The sequence below is a fragment of the Podarcis raffonei genome, chromosome 3 (genome assembly GCF_027172205.1).
Source record: "Podarcis raffonei isolate rPodRaf1 chromosome 3, rPodRaf1.pri, whole genome shotgun sequence".
Classification (NCBI taxonomy): domain Eukaryota; kingdom Metazoa; phylum Chordata; class Lepidosauria; order Squamata; family Lacertidae; genus Podarcis; species Podarcis raffonei.
In genome coordinates this window covers 112,372,456-112,388,632 of record NC_070604.1, presented here as the reverse complement: position 1 = coordinate 112,388,632, position 16,177 = coordinate 112,372,456, and the positions used below count along the sequence as shown (strand labels likewise).

Here is a 16,177-nt window from a genome sequence, read left to right as displayed (position 1 = left end):
ACCACCTTCAGCTCCCCAGAGGAAAGGTGGAATATAAATATAACAAACAAATAAATAAACAATGGCCCCCACCCCCCAGATTGCTGGCATCCCTGGGTGGGCTGCACCCCACTCCATGATGTCAGGCGACCAAAGCTGCCCCAGCAGGCTCAAAGAGGCCATTTCTTTCACCACCACCCACCAGGAACATTGTGGTCATGGTGGGTGCATCCTCCAGGGAGACTCACTTTGTTACATATTGGTGCAGTGATGTGAGCTAGAAGCAAAGCAGCTGAAATATACTCAGAGTCGCAAAGTGATTTCATGCTCTTTATTCAGCTCATAGTGGTGAGGAGGAATGAATGAAAGTCCCCTCAAAGTATCTGCTTTATATACATTATTTACACAATGGGCTGCACATGATTGGCTAATTCCGGAATTCTACTGTAAGCCAATCAGGTTGTGGATTCACTTCTATCTGGAGCATGATTGGGTAGTTCCTGCCAACCAATCATACTGCTGCATTGTTCTAGGACCAATCAGACTGCTGCATTCTGAATCCTATTGTTCTAGGACCAATCAGACTGCTGCCTTTTGGATCCTATTGTTCTAGGACCAATCAGACTGCTGCAGTTTGGATCCTATTCAACTCAGTACATAACAGCAGCCTTGCCTGATTTTTGCTGGAATCCAAGGCCATGGCTGCAGGAGAAGCAATACTGCCTTGGGGTGTTCAGGCTGCAAACCCCTCCATCGTAGCCTCAGGTTGTATATTTGTGTAAATAAACCATATATCTTAAAGACACCGCTCCCCAGTCTCCACTGTGCCTCCTTCCTAAAAGGAAACATGAACCCTGGGTAAGTGCCCAGAACCCCTGCCGTCTGGCGTGGGTCAACCTATTAAGGTGCCAGGCAAAAACATTCCTCTTCTCTCAGGCCTTTAGCAAATTAAATCATCTACGGCCTTTAAAACTCTCTCTCTCTCTCTGTGAGCGTGTAGGGGTTATTGTTTTCGTTCGTTTTGGTGTGTATTTTGGTGTTTTTATATTGTAAACCACCCCGTGATCCTCGGATGAAGGTGGGATGGAAAATTAGTATATCATCAACATCATCATTAGTGTGTTTAGGCTTGTTTTTGTTTGCTATTCTGGTGTGCATTTTGGTGTTTTTATGCTGTAAACCGCCCTGTGATCCCTGGATGAAGGCTGGGATAGAAATTTAGTATGTAGTAAATAATAATAATAAGTGTATATGTGGCAGGGATGTTGCTTTTGTTTGCTACTGTGGCATGTAATTTTTTTTTAATGCTCTAAAATCCCATGAGCCTCGGATGAAGGTGGGATAAAAATTTAGTAATAACAATTAACAACAACGATGATGATGTGCGTGTGAACGGTTGTTTTCTTTTGCTACTATGATGTGTACTTTTTATGCTTTTATGCTGTAAACTGCCCTGCGATCCATGGATGAAGGGCGGGATAGAAATTTAGTATGTAATAAATAACAAGCGGAGTGTGTGTATGTAGAAATTTTAAAAAATGAAAAGAGATTTTCCCACAGAGGCAGCTGTGGGGCAGCCTGTGGGGTTTAAAACAACAACAACAACAAAGTAATAATAATAGTTGTTGTGTTTACAATATTATTATAAAATAACAACAGCAGCAACACAGTAATAATAGTTGTTGATAGGTTTAAAATGTTGTTATTAAAAAGGCCCATTATTACTATTATTAACAATGATGATGATTAAAAGGACAATTATTATTATTATTATTATTATTATTATTATTATTATTATTATTATTATTATTATTATTTAAAAAGTCCCCTCCTTTGCCTGCTCTGCTTCCCGCCCCCTCAGCGAAGGCCCCGCGCGCTCAACCTCCTCTCCGCGGTTCCCCCTCAGGCGTCGCATCCAATCAGCGGCCGCCCTCCCCCCCCCCCCCCCGCGCGCTCCTTCTCCCGGAGCCCCCCCTCCCTCCCGTCAGCGCCGCCTCCCCTCCCTCTCCTCCCCCTCCCCACAGCGGAAGTGACCTCGGCGCCTCCCTCCCTCCCTCCCTGCCTGCCATCAGTGCCTGGCGGCGGAGGCCGGCGCTGGTTGCCTCGTTCGCTCCGCCGCTTCGTCACCAGGCGCCGCTGTGTGACAGACGCCCCAGGGAGCCGAGCGAGTTCGGTGGCCGGAGGAGCGGAGGAGAGGCCCTCTCGGGGGGCAGCGCCGGCGGCTGAGGGGGGAAAAGGGGCGTCGGAGAGGGCGAAGGGAGCGAGGAAGGGGCGAGGCGGCCGGCCGGCCGGAGCCATGGCCGGGGCCGGCGGCGCTGCGGCCGGGCCGCCGCCGCCTCCTCCTCCTCCTCCTCCTGCCCTTCTTCTTTCTCCTCCGCCGCCGCCGCCTCAGAAGGAGCTGGTTTACAACAAGCTGCTGCCCTATGGCGACAAGCTGGAGGCCGAGGCCGGCCGCCTCCTCTCCCGCATCAAGCTCAACCTCAGCTGGGCCGTGCAGCTCCAGGAGCTCTGGCCCGGAGGCCTCTTCTGGAGCAGGAAGCTCTCCACGTGAGTGGGGCGAAGGGTTGGGGGTGGGGAGGATTAGTGGGGGGGGTCTGATTCTCCCCCCCCCCATCATAATTAAGTTTCAACATTTTCAACAGTCAAAACACACATTCGCCTCTTCCATTTTGTCGACTTCCCCTTCCTTCCCCACCCCGGAGTTATTGTTTATCCCCTTCTGCTGAGCCCCTATCTTCTATCTATCAAATCAGAACCACAATGTTTATTATTGGGGTTCCTTTTTTGGGGGGAGAACCGTCTAGGTCAGGACGCTCTGAAAGGTGGGGGGGTGTTGCAGTGCAGTCCAGCCCTTTCCTCCAACTCATTCTCTGGGGGCTTTGCCGGTGTTTGGTGTAAGAAACACACCCCCTTTGGGGTTTGGGGAAACACAATGCCACCCACTTACACCCACCCATAGGCAGGCTTTATGTTGTGTGTGTGGGGGAGAACCCTAGTTAGATAAGTATTTTTATTTATTTATTGACTTGGTTGTCCCCCCCTCCCTTGGCTACACCCATGCACCCCCTTTTTTATTTACAAAAAGGCAAGCCTCTATTCTTGTGGGTGGGGTTCCTTCTTCTCTCTTTCTCTTCTCTCTCCCTGAGGCTGGGGGGGGGTCAGTCTAGGGGTGGCACTTCATCCTCACCCTACCTCAGGCAACCTGGAGTGGGGAGGGAAAAGGGGAGAGCACCCACCACCATTTGTAATCTGGAGATTTAGGAAAGGCCATAAATATGCCTTAATGAACCACAAGAACAGTTGCTATAATTAATAGCTGGAAGGAACCAGGCAGGCGGTTTTGAGCTGGGTTTCTAGGGAGTTAAGCTCCCCCTCCCCCCCCCCGAAATTGCATTGGGATTTAAGCTTCCCGTGGAAAAGAAATATGTTCTGGATTGTAGACAAAAAGAGTCCAGTGGTGCTTGGAAACCTAACAGCTGCCCGGTGTTTCCCTGGTGTTCGTGTTTCGCTTTGTTGGGAGGGCATGGCAGCAGTGTGTCAGTTGTACTGGGGTAATATGGCTGTCTCTCTCCGCTACACCCCAAATGAGGGTATTAGGGTTTGGTGGGGTATGCATTCTTCCAAGATTTAGTTCCTATGTTTTGTCTCCATTGTGCTCTGTTAAGTGACAGGACCACAAATAATTGTGAGAGGGTGTAAGGTTTTTAACCTGTCTTGTGTCTGAAGTGTCAGGGCAGGTAAGAACACATAAAGCAATTAAGTCATCAAAACACATGCAGCCTACGTGTCCTTAACAAACTTTTTGGGTGCCTCGGGGTAACTGTGAGCGGTGCAGCCTGAAGAATTTGCCAGTGATCGGCAAAATGATGTTTGATTCTCCCTTCTCTGGAAGTTCCACTTCGTTGGGCATCCTTTGATTGCTTAGACAATTTGTGGCTTAAGGCACACCTTATCCGGTCCTCCCCACCCCACCCCAATACTGAAGGTAGATATTTTTAAAATGGGAGGTGAATAAACACTGCATTAACTCCTTACCTATGCCAGTTTCTGGTAGCAAAGATAACCGTACATCTAAGGCTCCGGGTATTTCAAAAAGCCGTTTCTTTCAAATCTGGCCCCTGAGGCAAATGGGCAACTGGCCTCTGTTTGGGGCAGTGTCTGGTGGCACCCAGGTTCTACACTTCCGTGGATGAAGGAGTAGTCTGTGCTACTCCTTTTACATTCAGCAACTTAGTTCTATGCCACGTGTCTACCATTGTCTGCTGCTGTCTGCATGACTCCAGCTTCCCCAAGGCTTTGTCTGGCACTATTTTTGTTAAGTGTTATGATCAGCAGGGGGCTTGGTTGGGCTTTGAGTGTTTGTAAGATTGCAGCTTTGCTTTTGAAGGACATCTTCTGACTGGGGCATGTGCCTCTGGGGACCTTTTTTTAGGAATGAGCAGCCGCCCCTTCTGTTTGTGCAACCTCCTGTGTGGGCTTGTGTTTGGGAAGTGTCATCTTTCAAGGCTGCTTGAGTCTTGGACTTTGGGAAGAGGAGGGTTTTGTTAGCTTTAGTGATGGTAGTCGTTCCCTGAGCTTTCTACTTTTGCAGCTAATAAATCATACGCAGCTCATTACTCCTAAAAATAGTTTATCACTCTTTGTTGCCAAAACTAGCGCATAGGTTTTGTTCAGTGACTTCATAAGCTACTTGCAACTGTCCTTGCCTTTTTAAACTAGATTACAAAATAGCATTTGCATTTAGTTCCAAAACAAGCACTGCATTTCACTTTCATGGTTCAAAGCCTAGCTAGTAACTTGCAGAGTTTAATCTCTTACTCATCTCACATAACGTTTGTTCATACTGCTGTGTCAGCAAAGGAAAAAGAAAAGTGTGTTTTGAGCTGGACAAGGGCAAAAGCACCAACTTCTAGTTCAAGGACTTCTTTGTCTTCTGGGGCACTGATAAAATGTTTTTGCCTTGTCATTGTGCTGTCCCTACAGAGAAATATTAAAAGCGAAGCTGTGTTAGTCTGTAGCAGTTTCTTTCCTTGCTGCTATAGCATCTTGGAGGCGTGACTAGTTTATTGTGACATGAATTCTTTGGAATACGTATCTTGCTTTCTCTAGTAGATGAATGTAACAGACTTGACTACAAAAACTGCTGCTGCAGCAAACCAGATAATTGTCAAGGTGGTAATATATCTATTAAGCACCCAAACCACATCTTGAAATACAATCAATAAAGTAAGACTAAAATGATGGACATACCCAAAGGCTTACAATCTAACAAAGGTACCACAGCACTTTCTGCCACTTCAGTTCTAGACCTAATCTCTTTCTAATAGTGACTTAAAATAAAATGGACTGTGAGGATACGTTTCATTAACATTTTACACTACTAAAGAGAGAAAACTAAGGCAAAGGTTTAGTTGGGCGCAGGGTATACTAGATTGCCTGTTTTGAATCTGTTTCTGCTATTACGTATTTTTCAAAAATAATGTAAAGAGCAGGTGTTGACAGCAAGCAAAATTTCGGTATTGTGCCTATAGCATGCTCAACAAACCTGCTACACCTGGAATTGGGTGTGGAGAGTGCAGCTGAATGGGACACAATTGTGGGCAGCCTGAGGATGTACCATCCACCTTGGGCCTGCCCATAAAAAGCAAGTCTTGTGTAAGAGACTAGGGTGATGCCTGCTGTTTCCAGGAACTGTTCTCATTGTGAGACTGCTATGGGTACCGTAATCTGAGAGTTTGTTTGAGCCCTGCGTGAGAACCCGGAGGCTGAGAGGGAGGGTGTGTTGGAAGTAAAATGAATTGATATAGATTTATATATATTAGAAAATTTGTATTAATGGAACATTTTAATATGCAACTCAATTTTTGTAATATTTTGCTTATATTGTTGTTCCTTCAGTTTTTGTACACTGCTTAGAGATATTTTAAATATATTAAGTGGTATAGAAATTAATCAATAATCAATCATACAATAAAAACTTAGTGCCTTTCATTGAGCCTTACAGTCACTTGCTTATGTTTAGACATGTTGAAGTCAGCTGTTCAATGGAAATGGTTTCCAGTTTGTGGTATTTTTGTATGTTTCAACCATGTTTGTTTTCTGCTTATTTTTAGAAGGTTCAAAACTGCTTACAGAGGTCTTTTAGTGTTCTCCCATAAGGGCTATGTCTCTGTCCACACTAACATAAAAATACCACAGCATTGTTTGCTCTTAGGCTATTCATTGCCAAAAGGCATTCTAATTGTTTTAATATATTTTTTAATAGAACTAACTTGCTGGGACACCTCAGGTGGTAGAGCATGAGAGTTAATTTCAGAGTCGTGGGTTCAAGCCCTATGTTGGGCAAAAGATTCTTGCATTGGAAGGACTAGATGACCCTTGTGGTCCCTTCCAGCTCTACAGTTCTTTGATTTTATAATTAAACTGAGGCATCCTAGTGTGTGAAGGGAAGAGCAGCCAACTGCGTGCAGGGGAATGAAGCTTGTTCATATGCCATCTTATTAAGATGAGATGTGATTGTTCAAATATAGCAATTAAGAATCAACCCTGCTACTGCATGCATAGTGTCCTCCTGAGTTTTAGTTAGAAAATTTACACCCCATTTTTCTCATATAGACTTAAGGTAACCTATAATAAATACTGTATTGCAAATGAGGACTTTGTGATATAAATTCATACTTTGAAATTCTTATTTTGGTGCTTCATTTAGTATTTATTCTTTATTTGCCTTTGCTGGCAGCTTAATTTGCTTTGGTCCAAGTGCCACCAGAGACTGATGTGTCTAGTCTTCCCAGTTTCATGTGCAGGTCACGTGATTTGTTAGGGACCAGGAATACCATTAGACATTTCATCACTGTTAGAGATGATGCAGCAAAAGAGCATCAGAGGAATGAAAGATACTGTGCTTCCAATGTTCCCCATATGCCTGGAGACAGCAGTCTGTAGGGCATTGCTGTTGTTGATGATGTTCCAGCGGCTGGTTGAAAATCTGGCTAGAGGCAGGATAGTTGTCGAAGCCTCTGAAGGGTATGGCTGTGGCTCCTTGCTTCCCCAGGCTCAGCTGGATTTGGCTCTCAGCTCGGTTCAGCTTGGCTGGCGAAAAGAGTCAGTGCGGGAACAGCAGTCCTCCAAGCCCTCACACTTGACATATTGGTGTTCCAAATCTGTTTCTTAGTCACACCAGAGTGTAATGGAACTTGGGAAACTGGCAATGTACATTAGTAAAAAGAAACTTTTGGGGGACGGGGGCGGGTTGTTTGGCAGAATATCAATCTGCCTTTTGCATCATTGGAAGTGACTTTGTTTACTAGGAAAGATTCTTAGATAGGATTACTTCAGGAGATATAACATGACTCACATGATTGCCTTACAAGACATCTTGAACTTGAGTAGACATAGTGTGACACTGTTTTTCCTTTTAACCATCTGCTGCTACCTCAGTGTTGTTTACAGTGAGGCCTGTTTTCATTCTAGTAGGAGTTATGTGGTAATGCTGTCAAAACATGTTGCCTAACAAAATCATCAGGGTTCTGAAAAGCCATGTGATTTTAGAAGACATCAGAGCCTGCTAGTATTAACCCTTTGCAGTGTATTATGATAGTATATGACTTGTCATTCTGTTTTTATGGATGATGTTAGTATGAAGTAATGGAAAGATCAAGCAGTATGGCTTGGTATGTTATGTTATGTTTGGGAAATTAGACTTGTACCCATCTCAGTATCCTGCATCCAGTAGTGCAGGCTTCCTCAAACTCAGCCCTCCAGATGTTTTGAGACTACAATTCCCATCATCCCTGACCACTGGTCCTGCTAGTTAGGGATCATGGGAGTTGTAGGTCAAAAACATATGGAGGTCCGAGTTTGAGGAAGCCTGCAGTAGTGGCTGGATCCAGATGTTTTAAGAGCTCTGTTTTTCATAGTCCATTGCAAGATGCTTGTAATTTAATGTTTACAAACTCCATGTCATGATGATCAGAGTCCTGGCAGGTATACTACCTAACAGTTGTTTAAAATCTGAAACAGTTGTTTAAAATCTGTGACTTAATAAAATCGTAATACAGCATAGTTTTCATAGATCAGACTTTCTTCATATTTATTTATTTATTTATTAGATTTAGTTTTTATAATGTCTAGTTTAAATAATTTACAATGTTTCTGTTTATTTATTTCATAAAATGTATTGATTGTAAAAAACCTCAAAGTGGTTTACCAAAAGATTAAACAAGAAAATCAACAAAAATTAGTAACCCTACTTATAAATAGCTAGCAATATATAGGTAAGGTAAAGGTAAAGGTACCCCTGCCTGTACGCGCCAGTCGTGTCCGACTCTAGGGTTGTGCGCCCATCTCAAGAGGCCGGGGGCCAGCGCTGTCCGGAGACACTTCCGGGTCACGTGGCCAGCGTGACAAAGTTGCATCTGGCGAGCCAGCTTAGCACACGGAAACGCCATTTACCTTCCCGCCAGTAAGCGGTCCCTATTTATCTACTTGCACCCGGGGGTGCTTTCGAACTGCTAGGTTGGCAGGTGCTGGGACTGAGCAACGGGAGCGCACCCCACCGCGGGGATTCGAACCGCCGACCTTTCGATCGGCAAGTCCTAGGCACTGAGGCTTTTACCCACAGCACCACCCGCATCCCAATGTATAGGTAGCATTACATATAAATGCATTGCTTCAGTGGTATACCATGCTAATTGACTGACTCTGTGCCATACACAGATGCAATCTGAGTTGGCAGTTCTACAGGAAGAACATGGCAGAGCAACCTTCTTTCTGTCCATGGCCAGATTTCCTTGTGGCCAATCTGTCAGAAGTTGCTTGCATCAGTGGGTGGGGCCAAAGGCAGCAGCAGATAGGGTCACCCTTCTCTCTCCCTCTTCTTTCCTATCCAGGAAGCTGACAGAGGAAGTAGCAGATCACTCTTGACAAAAAGTGTGAAGTAATTGCTTGTAGATGGCTTTTGAAATTAGATTAGCCACTGCATGACAGCCAACCCAGAGCCCCACATGCTGTTCACTCCTGGTCTAGAGGGTGAATAAGTTAAGAACAATAATTTGAGAGGGCATGCTTCAAAATTAAAAGGGGAAATCATGGCTAGGAAATTGAAAGTGACACGCACCGTGCTTCATGAATGTTGAACTTGCATTTGGAAACTCTTCAAACTTGCTCCTCCAGTTCACCATTTGGTGTGTCATGATAAAGAGCAGGAAATAACTCTGCCTTGAGGGAACAGCAATTTGATGGCATACCTGAACACTGACACTTCTGTTCCACACCCTAGTGCAAGGGCACATGGCTTGTTCAGCACTGAAGTGCTGAGGGGAAATAGTAGCTAGAGGGCTGCTGCTAATCTACACCTTCTGTTTAATAGAGGATACTGAGCAACAGTACGCTGAGCCAAAATGTTGTTATGAAAGTATTGCCTGTAATATAAAACAAAATTGAGTGAGCACTTGAAGAATTGGAGATAATGGGCGGTATCCAACTAACGCATCCCACCAGTGCAAGGATTTACACCTGTGCAATAGAACTTCCACACCTGCTTCCAGGCGTGTGCCCTGCACGCTCTCTAAATCTGCTTTAAGGTAAAGGTACCCCTGCCTGTACGGGCCAGTCTTGACAGACTCTGGGGTTGTGCACCCATCTCACTCAAGAGGCTGGGGGCCAGCGCTGTCCGCAGACACTTCCGGGTCACGTGGCCAGCGTGACAAGCTGCATCTGGCGAGCCAGCGCAGCACACGGAACGCCGTTTACCTTCCCACTGGTAAGCGGTCCCTATTTATCTACTTGCACCCGGGGGTGCTTTCGAACTGCTAGGTTGGCAGGCGCTGGGACCGAGCAGCGGGAGCGCACCCCGCCGCGGGGATTCGAACCACTGACCTTTCGATTGGCAAGCCCTAGGCGCTGAGGCTTCTACCCACAGCGCCACCCGCGTCCCTCTTTAGGGTTTAGGAAACTTAGAAAAAGTGGGGGAGAGTTCCATTTCACAAGTAGAAATTTTTGTACTGATGAGATGTGTCAGTAGGATCCCACCCAAGGAAGGCAGGAAAAAAGGCATATGAAACAGCAAACGCCACCCCTGCTCCTTCAGCAGTTTTAGAAATTGGGCTTCTAACCCTTCTCATTTTGGGGTCATAGATGATTGCAAAGGATTATAAACATATGTAAGCCTTTAAACATATGCTGCTCCAATAGCACTTACATTTCAACCTTTTCCTTCTATTAAGTGTTGAATTCCCAACACCCTTTCATGAGTACAGAATATGAATGTTGGACAAAGAGGACTCTCAGTCCAAACCTTATGAAAATATATTCAGCACTGGTGATGCTGCTACCAAGCTATGTGCATCTCTCCCCAAATTTAAAATAGCTGATGTTTCAATTATGGCTGAAGAATGCTGGCTGTCCAGGAAAACAGCAGAGTCAGCCACTGTTGTCTCACAAATCACGATTGTAATTTGCAAGCCTAAGAGGTTTAGAGCACTGGCAGCTTCACAGTTTTGCTGAAAATAAAAAGATAGGTTAGAGAATGAAAAGCCATCAATGATGGCTTTAAAATAATGGTTCTCATACCTAAGATAAATTTACAATATCCTTAAATAAGTTTCTTAATTATGATATCATATTGGGAGTATTATTTTCTGAGCTCCGGGAATTTCCCTGGTACTGTGTGTAGAAAGTTAAAAATAAAGCAAAGTTACAATTTACAAGTTAAAAAGCTTGAATAGTTACAATTGAATGGATTAAGCAATCAAAGCAAGTAGCTAAATATTTTAACATAAAAAGTACAAATGGAACCACCCACCTGTTACTATGATGTCATAGTGATGGCAGGTGATTGACAGCTCTCAAAATTGGTCGCCATAACTACTGATCATTGAGCAACCTCCTTTGAAGATGCCCTTTCAGCACCAACCAGTGGATTGGTGCTAGGAGTGTGCTGTCAAAGACACTCCCTTTAAATCAATGATCAGTCAGTTAGAGGGAGTCCCTTTGCAGTTGCTGCAGAGGGGAAAATGTCCCTAAAACTGGACTATTCTTCCTTCTGAAGAGAAAGCAGCTATGAATGGCTTCCTTTAGAATCTGCTTGTTATTGTGTGCTTTGGAAGTGCCCTGCAATGTCGTTTGTAAGCCCTGTGGTCATGAACTCATTGCAGGGTTTCCAAAGTGCCTCGTGCAGAATCTCTGCAAAGCCCCTTTTGTCCAAGCTACCCATCATCTGATATTTTACATGATGGCAGGTGTAGGGCAGTTGGATATGGCTTTATCCATATCCAGTGTGGTGTAGTGGTTAAGAGCGGTAGACTTGTAATCTGGTGAACCGGGTTCGTGTCTCTGCTCCTCCACATGCAGCTGCTGGGTGACCTTGAGCTAATCACACTTCTCTGAAGTCTCTCAGCTCCACTCACCTCACAGAGTGTTTGTTGTGGGGAAGGAAGGGCTTTGAGACTTCTTCGGGTAGTGATAAAGCGGGATATCAAATCCAAACTCCTCCTCCTCTTCTTCTTTATCATTATCATTTATTTATTTAATTTGTATATCACCCGTCAGGGGAGTTCATAATATGGAATTACAAAATGAGAACACAAAATAAACAATAACACAAAAACAAACCAATAACCCCCACCTACCATAAACACAAGGAAAGGATCCAGGAGTACCCACAAGCTACATGCCTACTCCTTCAGAGGGAGTGTAACCCCATCAAGAGCAGGCAGCCTACAATCTATCCAGTCCAGGGAACTGCCCACTAACAGTGCTTCAGTGCTGATCTGGATTGAGCTTCAGTTTGTTGGCTCTCATCCAATCCATTACCGAGGAAAGACAACAGTCCAGCATATCTCTTGCTACACCTGCAGATGTAAAGGAGAAGTAGAGCTGTGTGCCATCAGCATATTGCTTACAGCATATGCCAGAACTCTGGATGAGCACACTCAGTGGTTTCCTGTAGAGGTTAAGCAATATAGGGGATAAAATCGAACCCTGAGGAACCCCACTTTGAAGGCTCCACAGGGCCAAAGTGCACCCCCCATGCACTACCCTCTGGAAATGACCACCCAGCCACCGCTAGGCAGTGCCACCCATCCCTAACTCAGACAGTTGCTCCAGCAGGATGCCATAGTTGACGGTACCAGAAGTTGCTGAGCCCTTTCAGTGGTGGCACACAGCATTTGGAATGCCTATCTCAGGGAGGCTCACCTATTATTAAATCGAATGTCTCTGCACCTTTTTATTTGCCCAAACCTTTCAGTATGTTTTTAAAACATTGGCTTTTGTTGTGTTTTTCTGCTGTGCTATGTGTACATGTTGTCTTGATATTTATATTTTTATCTTCCAAGAGAGCTTGCTTGTTGAAGGGTGGCATCTTTAAATAAATAAATGTTTTCCACATTATGTATTTCTTCTTCTTCTTCTTAAAGGTATCTCCGGCTCTATGGGAGAAAGTTTAGCAAAGAAGACCATGTCCTTTTTATCAAGCTCTTGTACGAGCTAGTAACTATTCCAAAGTTGGAGATCAGCATGATGCAAGGTTTTGCACGCCTTTTGATAAACCTGCTGAAGTAAGTTGCCATTTTCATTGCTCCTGTGTAACGGAAGTATCTTACGTCCTGTGGAAGAGTAACTTGGAAAAAAATAGCTGACTTTGAGGCTGGAGACAAGCCTTTTTAGTTAAGCAGGCCCAAAATTTGGATTGGCTTTTGTTGGGGGCTTGTGTTTTTCATCATGCTGGATTTTGAAGGTACTCAGAAGTGTCAAAAATCCAGCATGATAGCAGGAGTAGGTGTTCCCTGCCCTTTCCCCATGTCTGGCAGAAGGAGAGCGGCTGATTCCTGAAGTCGCTCAGTCTTGCTGCTTCAAAGTGCATTTGAGGCCAACACAAGGTCCAACACCATTTCTCGCTTTTTTACTCAGCACTTTAAAAGAGGGGCATTTGTGACCTCCTCCAAAACAAACTGGCTTGGTTAATGTAACACTGAATTAACATTGGCAATAATCTCAGCTAAGGTTAAGAGTGGCCTGTACATGTGCCTTCCCTTCTGACATGTATATTCCCTTCCCTGCCACTTGTAAACTATGGTTTAGCATTCTATCAGCACAAACAAACAATAGTTTCCCTTCAAACAGAATTTGTTAACTTCATTCCAAATTCCTATTAAGAGAGAAACCTGGTTAGTGCTATGTAATCTGTAGTTGCATCTACATCTTAAACGATTGCTTCAACTTTGTCTAGAGAATGTCATTAGATAATTTTCTTGCCATGTTACGAATTACTAGGAAGCTGTGTGAAAGGGGTGATGACTAAAGCAAAGTTGCAGCCAGACTTTCTGTTGTGTTATTTTGGGGTATGAAAGATGCATCCAATTGTAATTAATCATTAATCTTAAACTGCTTTTTTAACTTAGGAAAAAAGAACTTCTTTCAAGGGATGACTTAGAATTGCCTTGGAGGCCACTGTATGAAATGCTGGAACGGATATTGTACTCTAAGACCGAACATCTTGGATTAAATTGGTTTCCAAAGTAAGATTTTTGTTTTAGTTTTTAAAAATGTGAGATAGAACAGGTTTACCTTTTTATTTTAAACATATTTATAAGATACTAACGGGATGGTGCTTTGTTGATCCTCAAGGATAACAGACAAAAAGGCAGAATTTGATTGTAGGACTAACTTATATAGGGACAGCTTGCAGAAACTCAATGTGTAAAGCCTAAAAACTTAAAATAGCCCAACCAGCAAATATTAATTTCAACTTGCTGGTTTTTCTCAGCTCTAATTGTGCAGTTTATCAAAAAAAAAATTTTCAGTCATCTGAACTGGAGATAACAAGATACTCATGTGCCTTTTCTGGTTTAGAAACAAGTGACATGATTACATTTCATAAGATGAATAATCTGACTAGTCTAAGGTTTTAGAAAATACTGTTTGATATCTGTAAACTGTGAGTGAAAACTGGCCATTCACAAACAGAAAACGGCACAGCGTCACCCACTTCTGAAAGGTGGCACTGCTTTACAGACAAGCCATAACTTAGTTGTGCTTTGCATGTGTAGTGGCCAAGTTTCAATCCATTGCATCTCTAGTTAAAAGCATCAAGGATGACAAGATTCTCAAAGACCTTGACCTCAGGCTCTGGAGAGTTGCTGCTAGGTGGTTGATTGATCTGACTTAACGCAGAAAGCATCTTATATCGGTTCACATTAAGAGAATTCTCAGCTTTAGATTATAAAGATGGAATAATAGCCAAGTGGTTAAGAGTATGATGTTCACTCAAAGAAGGCACCCAGTTTGATAACTAGAATCTCTAGCTATCATAAGGTCAGTGTTTTAAGTGACTTAACATTCCCAACTTGCTTCTTGAGGTCTTTTAAACCAGGGGTGCCTAAAATGTGACCCTCCAGATTTTGATGGACTATATATCCCATAAGGGACGCGGGTGGCGCTGTGGGTAAAAGCCTCAGCGCCTAGGGCTTGCCGATCGAAAGGTCAGCGGTTCGAATCCCCGCGGCAGGGTGCGCTCCCGTCGTTCGGTCCCAGCGCCTGCCAACCTAGCAGTTCGAAAGCACTCCCGGGTGCAAGTAGCTAAATAGGGACCACTTACTAGCGGGAAGGTAAACGGCGTTTCCGTGTGCGGCTCTGGCTCGCCAGATGCAGCTTGTCACGCTGGCCACGTGACCCGGAAGTGTCTCCGGACAGCGCTGGCCCCCGGCCTCTTGAGTGAGATGGGCGCACAACCTTAGAGTCTGTCAAGACTGGCCCGTACGGGCAGGGGTACCCTTACCTTTACCTTTATATATCCCATAATCCCTGACTTTTGGCCATGCTGGCTGTAGCTGATGGGAGTTGGAATTAATGACACCTGGAAGGCCACAGGTCATCCAACTCTATTTTAAATAGAGATACCAGCGGTTGAGAGGGACGCGGGTGGCGCTGTGGGTAAAAGCCTCAGCGCCTAGGGCTTGCCGATCGAAAGGTCGGCGGTTCGAATCCCCGTGGCGGGGTGCGCTCCCGTTGCTCGGTCCCAGCGCCTGCCAACCTAGCAGTTCGAAAGCACCCCCAGGTGCAAGTAGATAAATAGGGACCGCTTACTGGTGGGAAGGTAAACGGCGTTTCCGTGTGCTGTGCTGGCTCGCCAGATGCAGCTTTGTCACGCTGGCCACGTGACCCGGAAGTGTCTCCGGACAGCGCTGGCCCCTGGCCTCTTAAGTGAGATGGGCGCACAACCCCAGAGTCTGTCAAGACTGGCCCGTACGGGCAGGGGTACCTTTACCTTTTACCTTACCAGCGGTTGAATCTTGAACTTCTTACTGTGAAGCATGAGCTATAACTTTTGAGCTACGTCACCTCCCCCAAATTTAATCTCACACCTCAATCTGGAAAGCTAGTTGAGGTACTCCTGTGATCTTTGGTGTGCCCAGTTTGACTTCTAATCTTTGAGGAACAGATCCCCATCTACGTACTGTTAATTTCTTTCTAGTGTGCACGCGCATAGGCACTACTAGAGGAAGGTTCTTTTTAATCAAGCATGTGTTGGAGTTTGACTCATAGTTCTGTGAGCTGTGGCCAAGCTATATTGCATCTGATGTAAAAGCACAGGGCAGGGCATTTTCAAAATGTTTTAGGTTAAAAAAAGTGTGTAAATTGGAAAAGAGACCTGAGGGGAAGAAGTAAGCCCTGTTGGAAAAAATTAAGGTTGACTAGACTAGAATTTAAAATTGTGCAGTGCGACTTTTTCTCTCATGGTGTTTTGGCAACATTGTTTAAAATATCTTACTTCATTGTTGCCCCTTTTGGTAAATTGAGACGGATAAATAGAAAATGAAAGAAATAGGAATGGAATCATTTGGTTTGTGTGTGCCTGTTTTCTGAGCCATTTTGTTTACAATTCTACAATTTCCTTTTTCATTGTTTGTTTTTAAACCTTTCTTCTTTATGTTCAGTTCATGTCGACCAGGCTTGTCTTCACCTAAAACATTTGTGCTTAATGTTTTACATAGGTGGTAAGGACATTTTTTTTTTGGTTTATTTAGTTCTGGCCGAAGCATTATCTTCTTGCATGGCCTGTTCAGTTGTAACACTTGTCACATACATGTAACTTTTTTAAAACTGAAAAAAAAACCCAATGTTAACATTACACCACAGTTTATGGGAATGTCGCACTGTATTTAAGCCTACTTGTGAGAAAATACATTCTGTGTGA

At 44.3% G+C, this 16,177-nt stretch overlaps 1 protein-coding gene across 2 annotated transcripts in view; it reads left to right on the top strand.

Annotated features, from left to right (window-relative positions):
* The first annotated feature begins 2,044 nt into the window (after positions 1–2,044).
* Positions 2,045–16,177, top strand: part of PSME4 (proteasome activator subunit 4) — an 84,536-nt gene continuing 70,403 nt past the window's right edge. The window contains exons 1-4 of one of the 2 annotated variants that reach the window (XM_053383623.1): positions 2,045–2,526; positions 12,399–12,539; positions 13,383–13,499; positions 15,918–15,977. In XM_053383623.1, the coding sequence (XP_053239598.1) occupies positions 2,276–2,526; positions 12,399–12,539; positions 13,383–13,499; positions 15,918–15,977 (569 nt within the window). In that variant the 5' untranslated portion in view covers positions 2,045–2,275. The remainder of the gene's footprint in view (positions 2,527–12,398; positions 12,540–13,382; positions 13,500–15,917; positions 15,978–16,177) is intronic. The other variant, XM_053383624.1, reaches the window with a different exon arrangement.